General features: G+C 38.9%; 1 protein-coding gene across 1 annotated transcript; it reads left to right on the forward strand.

Moving 5' to 3' along the window:
• Positions 1-4,485: 4,485 nt before the first annotated feature.
• LOC148396653 (homeobox protein DBX1-B-like) lies at positions 4,486-8,268 on the forward strand. Its single transcript, XM_088378949.1, has 4 exons — positions 4,486-4,916; positions 5,467-5,574; positions 7,319-7,524; positions 7,620-8,268. The coding sequence occupies exons 1-4, from the start codon at positions 4,544-4,546 to the stop codon at positions 7,926-7,928; spliced, it is 996 nt and encodes a 331-aa protein (XP_088235075.1). The 5' UTR covers positions 4,486-4,543; the 3' UTR covers positions 7,929-8,268.
• The last annotated feature ends 195 nt before the right edge of the window (positions 8,269-8,463 follow it).

Here is an 8,463-nt window from a genome sequence, read left to right on the forward strand (position 1 = left end):
TGACAACCAAATCGGTGCCCCTCCTTCTGCTTGTGCAGCGACTGGCTTGTGTTTGAACCCCAGGGCCCATTTTAACCACAGACGTTTACAAGCTCCCTTCTAAACAACCTGCCAGATTCTTTAAGACCATCACTAAAAGGCCGTAGAACATTATGAGACTCCAATGAGATTAAAGCAGAAAGGCTTTTGAATTGAAGAACGGCTGCTCTTATAACGGCAGCGATTGTGGAACAGTGATGTGATGCTCTTAGCTCCCATGACCAATCTGCAACTAATGAGCATGCTATGTGTCACAAGTACCCCAATGATGGGGACACAGAGGCATGCTACTTCTCATATTTGTCTGCAACACAGTCTAATTGCTTTGGTGCACTTTCACTTTTGTTGCACGCATGAATTCAGGCTAGGGACGTTCTCACACTCTGACACCGATGAAAATTCATGGGGTTGGCTAATGAGCATTTCACAGCGCAAAGTTTGAGGCATCCAGCGAATGAATTATTGAAGCAGTGACTATAAAAGGCAATTGCTTGCATGGTTTCTCTGTGAATGAGCCCAGAAAAAAAAGGTTTTTTTTTTTTTTTTTAAATATTTCTTGCATCAATGACTAGCAGTGCCTCTTGTTGAGGACATACAGGAAAACTGTGATTTGAGGGCAATATATTTTTCATTCTTTTGCGTGTCGTTCAGTTCTTTAATGGTCATGTTTGCCAGTTCTGATAAAAATGCTATTCGGGTGCTACTCGCACAAATTTTGTACTTAGTAAAAATCTACTTGGGATTAAGGAAGAATTCTTGATTAAATTACCGTATTGGCCCGAATATAAGACGACCCTGATTATAAGACGACCCCGTCTTTTTCAACACTCAAGTTTGAAAAGATTTTTTGAACACCAAATTTAATTTTTTAAACTTTTCCAGTCTTTTGTTGCAGCGGTCACAGCTTTTTATAAAATGTTACAGGAATCATATTCAAAGAGAGTAAATACTTGCCCTCTTTGTCGTCTGTTTTTATTCACATTATACACACCATCCCAACCAGCAGCACAGTGGCTAACTGATTAACACATCATTGTATTCTGTTTGTGTATTATTTCTCTCATGCAAACATTTGCAACTGTTTGAAACTGACATGACGCATCCATGTTTGGTTCCTAATCCAACCCTTTCAACTATGCAGGGAAACGGTACCATGCTCGAATGCGGTACACAAATAAAGAATCCAAACTTCTGGGGCTCTATTTTCCTGTCCAGTGCAAGTCAGGTGCAACAAACACTGTAAACAAGTTTTTGTCGTTTCACAGACCCATGCAATGCTGCATTTTAAAAGTTGTGTTTTGCGAAGTTGTGGGTGTGAACACAGTTGTTTTTCGCCACCAATCAAAGAGATTCAGCTTATTTCCAAGTGTTGCGCTAGTAGCCCTTGACATGGCGGAAGAAGACACTGATTAGTTTGAGTTCAGGGCAGGTCAAAGTGCACAAAGTATTTCGAAGAAAGTACAATTTACATGGGTGGATGACATAAAGTTGGCTTGAAACATCCCAGATCTGTCAAGTGAACAGTTCCGCCAAGTTCTTCAATAACTCATGGGTGAAACTTGGGATTTGATGAAAATTATGAATCTTTTCATTTGATCTAAATCCACTCTACTTGTACAATCACAATGTCTGACAAGGCATTGTATTTGGTTATCTTTTTCAGTGTACATTACACTGAGAGAACAGGTGCGCTCTGTCTCTCTGTCTCGCTCTCGCACTCTAAGCAGCTTTGTTCACCGCCTTGTCTCTCTCACCCACTACACAGCGAGGTGATGTTTAATGGAAAGTTAATATGGTTTTAATGCTTGTCGCTGCTCTTCGACACCCAGGGCCCCACTAATCCACTCTGTTCCACACCGCCTGGAAACAGATGCTCGGGGAGAGAGAGAGAGGGAGAGAGAGACAGACAAGCATGCCAAGAGAAAATGTGATTTTGAAGTATTTTGAGATGAAGAAGTGGTTAAACGTACGCATTGCCATTTTTGTTTTGGTAGGAAACCCCAATCAGAATTTTGCAAATGACTAGTTATCCATGAATGCATAATAGTTAATGATATCAATACTGTAATAATCAATAATATATTGCATTTGATTGCATGTCATTTTCTATTACCCACCCACATTGTTTTGCTATACGGTCATGACAAGGTAGTTTATTAATAGTTTTGAGTGATATAATACTAAGGCGCAAGGGTTGGATAGTTATGTCTCATTCACAAACATTATTATATAGATAAATTTGATTTGTTGATGTTGTCATACGATCAACTTTGACAGGATGTTTTCTCATCAGTTTGACAAACCTTAAGTTGTCTGGTGTATTAATTAGCCTTCAAGTTATCCTGCCCATTTGTTCATTAAGAGCAATCAAGAGTTAATGCATCGGCATGAGTATTAAAGAACAATTACATCCCCACTGACACAGCCTCACTTGTGTGACCTTCTTTGCATGTGTTATCAAGTGAGGCAGTTATAGGGGAGGGTTGATGTTGGAGGACTTCTCCAGGCAAAGAGCTTTAAAATGAATCTTGACTGGTGTTTAATTCACTAACAGCTGTTACGTTTGTTAAGAATCTCAGTGCAGGCTGTTCTGTTTTTCGACCCAGGAGGAGAAATTAGTTCTGCTGATGTCCACTTTCCCTCCCAGAGAACCATCTGCTCTACTTCAATACAAAAGAGGGATTTTGTGAAGGAATAAAATGCTTTGAACATAATAATTTCTGGTTCTTTCCCTTTGAAAGAAGTTTTGGTTAAAGTGTCGCATTTCCCAGCAGGTCAGGTGCTCAGCGAATCAGCTGCACACTTAATGATTGCCTCCTTTGGTTGAAGAGTGGATCCTTTCATCATAATGCCCTCATAATGAGTAATGTGCAGAACTTATACTACATCTTTTTGTTCATGTCCAAAATGTATAAAGTAATATACCTATGTCAAGGTTATTGTATATCATAGTGTAACGTTGCTATTCTGCTTATCATTGGGTTCTATTTATTCTTCTATGTGCTACTTCCATCATAAATTATCTTTCTTATGGACTTTAATTATAGTATTCAAAATGTTTTTTTTTAATCTACTCTGTTTCATAATGCACATGATCACTGTTTGTTAATTGTGCTTCTTGCTATGAGTGTGTCTCAAATTTTAATATTAACCAAACAATTCATTTTAAACTATGAAGATTTTGTTTTTGTATGATTTAAAGAAATAATACCAGTAAAATTAACACCTCTCTAATCAACTGAAATGATATACAGTGCAATTTAACGCAATATAATTTTATTTATACAGCATATTTCATGATAAATAAATAAATAGATAAATAAATAAATTTATAAATAAAGCCATTGAAGCTCAACAGCAACTGTGGGATTGGAAATAACCTACAATATTGCTTGAGCTGTTGGTGAAGACATATGTACACATTTTAAAAATGCATGTTCATTACGGTTACACCAGTAATATCTAAACCATGGTTTTATACAGTACATTATTCACTCAGGCTAATCATACATGTTTAGTGAACATAAGTTACTGCGTAATTCAAAACCATGAATTAAAATAAACCTAATATTGACCATTGTATTCCAGAAATAACACGGAGGATATTTTGGTCATTTGGATATAAAGATAAGCGCTAATTAATTTTGAGGGGGCATGAAGATTAAAAACATCAGTCAAAATCACCAAATAAGAATTTACACTGATTGAGATTTCCTGTTTGTTAAATGATGAAATTTATAAGGATGATCGACGGAGTGAAATAACATTAGTCACGCATCTTGTCACGTGCCCCCTGGGACTCATGGGCTCTTGTCCCACATGAGCTCTTTAAAAAAGCGCTTTTGTCCACCTATCACCTCTTTCAGCTCAAACATGTTGATAATAACATACTCATGAAAAATGATATTTAAATCGACTTGATCAATCTATGTGACTCATTCCAGAATTGAAATAATCGCTGCACGCGTGCAAATTATAGTTATCCTAAATCAAACTGTAGCGGTACTTTGCAATATATATTTTTTCTTCTCGTATCTCTCCCTCTTCACCAATTTACTCATCAAATACAACAGCTACAAGAAGACTTCAATAAGTGAAACATTTTGTTTAATCGCAAAAATTGAATAACCCTGTTACTAAAACCTTTTTAGGCATACTCAAGAAATTGTGAGATATATAACTCAGCAGAAATGACATCATCAAGATAATTGTATTTCCATTTCTATAATGACCCATCTCATATACAACTCCCCCGTCCCCTGCACTAACTCCAAAAGTTTGAATGAGATAGGCGAGGAGGAAAAAAAGGAAGAAAAAAAAAAAGTCCAAGTCCAATCAGGCCAGGAGCAGAGACGCGTTGACCAATCCCCGGTAATGGACCTTCTCGAAGTCTTATCCACTCAGATGATGGGCTGGGCGGTGAACTTGCCAGCCAACATCGCTTCTATAAAAGTTGCAACTAATCACCACCCAAGAACAAACTTTTTTCCTGCAGGGCCCAGCCATGATGTTTCCGTGCAGCGCCTTGCCACATCCTCTCTACTCGGACCTGTTGCGTCCCCCGGCCGCTCTGACCTGCCATCTTCCCCGGTCACCGCCCTCAGGCTACAGGGTGGAAGATCTCCTTCGAATCAGCCAACCGGCGTACAGCTACATACAGCGGACATTCTCGGTTGCAAACCCCGGGGAAGTCCTCTCGCTGAGCCCAGAGCAGGGCGTCTCGCACCGGGCATTGGGACCGAGCACTGCCCGCTCAGTGTTTCAGTGCTCCGGGCAGCCGAACCACAGCGGGGGTGGCGCCACGCAGTCCGCATGTCCGGCCTCGAATTGTCTTAAATTCGGCGTCAGTGCCATACTGGCACCATCAACCAGGAGTGGTAAGAAACTCATTATATTGGTGGAAATTAGATCGTGCTTGGATTACTATACAGCAGTGCAGTATTTTTTTATCTATAATAATAATACATTTTATCTATTAGCAGTATTTTATCTTAAAACACATTTTAGCACGAATACAAATACGTGTATTCATAAAATAATGTATTTATTATATCAAACTAATTGGACTTCTGGACCATGTGACATTTGAATAGAAATACATAATTCCGTTTCATTAAGATCTGTGAATATTTAGTCACAGGTCCTACAAATAATATCAATAAATACTGTCTCATGATCACTCATATTTTTTATAGTCTGCCACATTACCTACAAAAACTATGGAGCATCTTCAATTGAGTTTTGTTAAAATTATATCAACACGTATGCAGATTTTTTGGGGAATAATGATAATTGAATTTAGGGGATAATGTAATTACAGATATATGATGAGTAGTGTATTTATGTTGCATCACAATCATAACCGACCCTCAGAGGGAAACAAATGTGACAGCATAACTGTGACACACCTTTAATTTTCTTTTCCAGGTTGTTCTTCTCCTCCAGTCCACAGTTTGCAGACAAAATCTTTCCCGCTACCATTCTTGGATGCAAGTCTTCTTTCCTCTCCTTTCATCAGAGCTTCATATATCACAGGTAGGAGTTCTAGCAGCTCTACAAATTCATACAAGCAGCCAAGAATTAAATTTTAGATAAACATATTTCTATTAACATTGCTCTAACAGTATCTGTCAAATTGAGTATGATTGTCTTTGTAAACTTGGAATTGATTCATGTGTGCAGGTTATTTAGTAAAATGAAACTATAGGAACATTTAGGACAATAAATTGCATATCCAATTCTCCTTTAATTTTTTCAGTTACACATCATAGTTTGAGAAACTAAAAAAAAAAACACATTTAAAATACTGCCAATTCCGAGTTTTCTTTTTCAAGACATTGTCAGCCTTTTAGCATGGGAATACCACGGACAGCACGAAACCAGCTCCGCCAATTTGAAGACCTATTTAGGAGACAATCTGACTGCTGACATTAGCACCAGTTGTTGTTATCTACAAATTAGTCTAGTTTGTCACGCTCCATATATATAAGTGCCGTTTGTCATGGTTTAAATGTGAGGCGGGTATCTTCCCAGCTCGGGAACTCAGTGCCTCGTTTTCCCACCAAGCTCTTCTGCCTCCTCACAAAACTCCCTGTACCGTGACCAATAGGAGCCACGACACCCACCCACCCACACACACACATACACTTTGTAGATTTTATTCTAGAGCTACAGTATGTGTCACACTAATAATTCTCTGCTGTGTGTACAGACAATTAAGCATCTCTGTGCATATCCTCACGTCACCTCAAAATTAAATGGAAAAAAAATACTGGATGACTTTGCAGGGACATGAAGCTTTTGACATCTGCATTAGGTCATGAAGGCAAGTACATAACTGGCAACATCTCTAAGAGCCCAGCAGCTCAAGCCTTTTAACAGTAGCACATTATACTGACCTGCCTTTAATGGGCCTGTAATATACTGGCATGTCGACAGCCTTCTCCGTGCAATTCTTTGAAACACAATCAGCTTTCTCTATGCGTTTGCAGCCTATACAATCCTTCTTCATGCTTCATTAGAGGTAGTGTGAGCTGAGCTTTGGAGAGCCGGTCTCATTAGCATTGGCTCTGTTTGCACCACTTGACAAATTGGACTTTTAAACATCACATTTCAGGGAGGACAATTCTATTTAAGGCAGAGTCAAGACGATGAAAGTCCTGACTTGCTCCGACTACTGACAGCAAGAGCGCTACTCTACCAATCGCAAAAGCAGCCAAGAGACAACAGAAAAAGTTCACTCTGTAAAGTCATTTGATGGATATCATCACATTCTTGTTTACTTGAGTTATATGAGCAGTAGAAAAATAAATGGTTGTATTTACTGTATGTTGATGAGGCTACAATGTAACCTTTAGAGCAGTGGCCCTCACTAAGTACAGTGTGCTTCAATATAGGGGCTATTTAAGTCATGATTTAATTAGAATGTTTTGATCATAAACATTTTAAGTGTACGTTTAAAAACAACCAGTTCATAAGGATAAAGAAAACTGCATTACCGTACCTGAAAGTTAAGTACTAAAGCATGGTAGTGGATTTAAAAAAATAAATGAATAAAAATTTGAACTGACTGTTCTATGGATGGCTACAAGCGTCATTTCAATGTGTTATTTTGTAATTCATGTTTTTTTAAATTGGGTGATTCTTTGGCCCACCTACCACAAGTGGTACTCATACCACACCAGGAACTGATGTCAAGTCCATTATATACTAATAACTGTATCTACATGTATTATAAATGTGTTTACCTTAAATTCTGTTTCACATTTTGTCGCTTCAGCTTCCTCCTCCTCTGTGGTCCCTGTCCCAGGAACCTTTTCATGGCCTCTGGTCCCCAGAGGGAAGCCAAGAAGGGGCATGCTGCGACGAGCCGTCTTCTCAGACCTTCAGAGAAAGGCCCTGGAAAGAACTTTCCAGAAGCAAAAGTATATCAGCAAGCCCGACAGGAAGAAGTTGGCGAGTAAACTGGGACTCAAAGACTCACAGGTACGTAAATATAGAATCCATTTTTCACCCAACCGACCAGATGTTATATGCATCTCATACAATAAGACAAACAGGATCTTTGTTTGTTCTCATAGGTAAAGATCTGGTTTCAGAACCGGAGGATGAAATGGAGGAACTCAAAAGAAAGAGAGCTGCTGTCGACAGGAGGTTGCCGTCAGCAGACCCTGCCCACCAAAACTAACCCCAACCCAGACCTCACGGATGTGGGCAGCGTCTACTGCCACGGTGGGCTTGAGAGGACTGCAGCTAGCAGCCAAGGACAGAGCCAGGAGTCACATCTTCCCCATCCTCTTCATCATCATCACTACCACCAGCATCGCTGCTCTCCGTCAGAGTGCAGTAAACCATCAGAGTCAGAAAGTGAAGAAATCACTGTTTCATAAGAAAATGATCCAAAAAGACTCATTCTTTGCACGACAGTTGCCTTACAGTGTCAGTTAGGAGGAAAGCCACAAGAACGTCTGGTGGCGTTGTGAATTGACTGTATTCTATCAGCGTCTAATCTCTATTTGTGTATAGTGTTTTATTTGACTTTTTATATTTAGTTCAACATATTGTGTACACACTGTAAAAAATATATGGAGCCAATTTAGATTGACTATCTATAGGATAGCCTATTTTTTTTAACTACGAAAGATACAATTGATTCAGCGGACTATATTTGTTTCTTTTATTTTCGTAAATAAATCTTGAAAAAGTCCATTTTTCAGTCTTAAATTACAAAGAATTTTTGTCAGCACAGAAAACTTTCCAGTAATATCCCAATTGCTCATCAATATGCCAAAAATATAAATTCAAACTGAGGTTTACAGATAGTTTTGCCTTGACGTCACACATCTATATTGCGGGCATATATGGACATGCCCGCAACTGCCATGTTGGAGGTCGACGCATTTTTTTGTTCTGATGCTTACTGGA

The sequence above is a fragment of the Syngnathus floridae genome, chromosome 6 (genome assembly GCF_059516105.1).
Source record: "Syngnathus floridae isolate MCC-2025c chromosome 6, RoL_Sflo_1.0, whole genome shotgun sequence".
In the NCBI taxonomy this organism is placed as follows: domain Eukaryota; kingdom Metazoa; phylum Chordata; class Actinopteri; order Syngnathiformes; family Syngnathidae; genus Syngnathus; species Syngnathus floridae.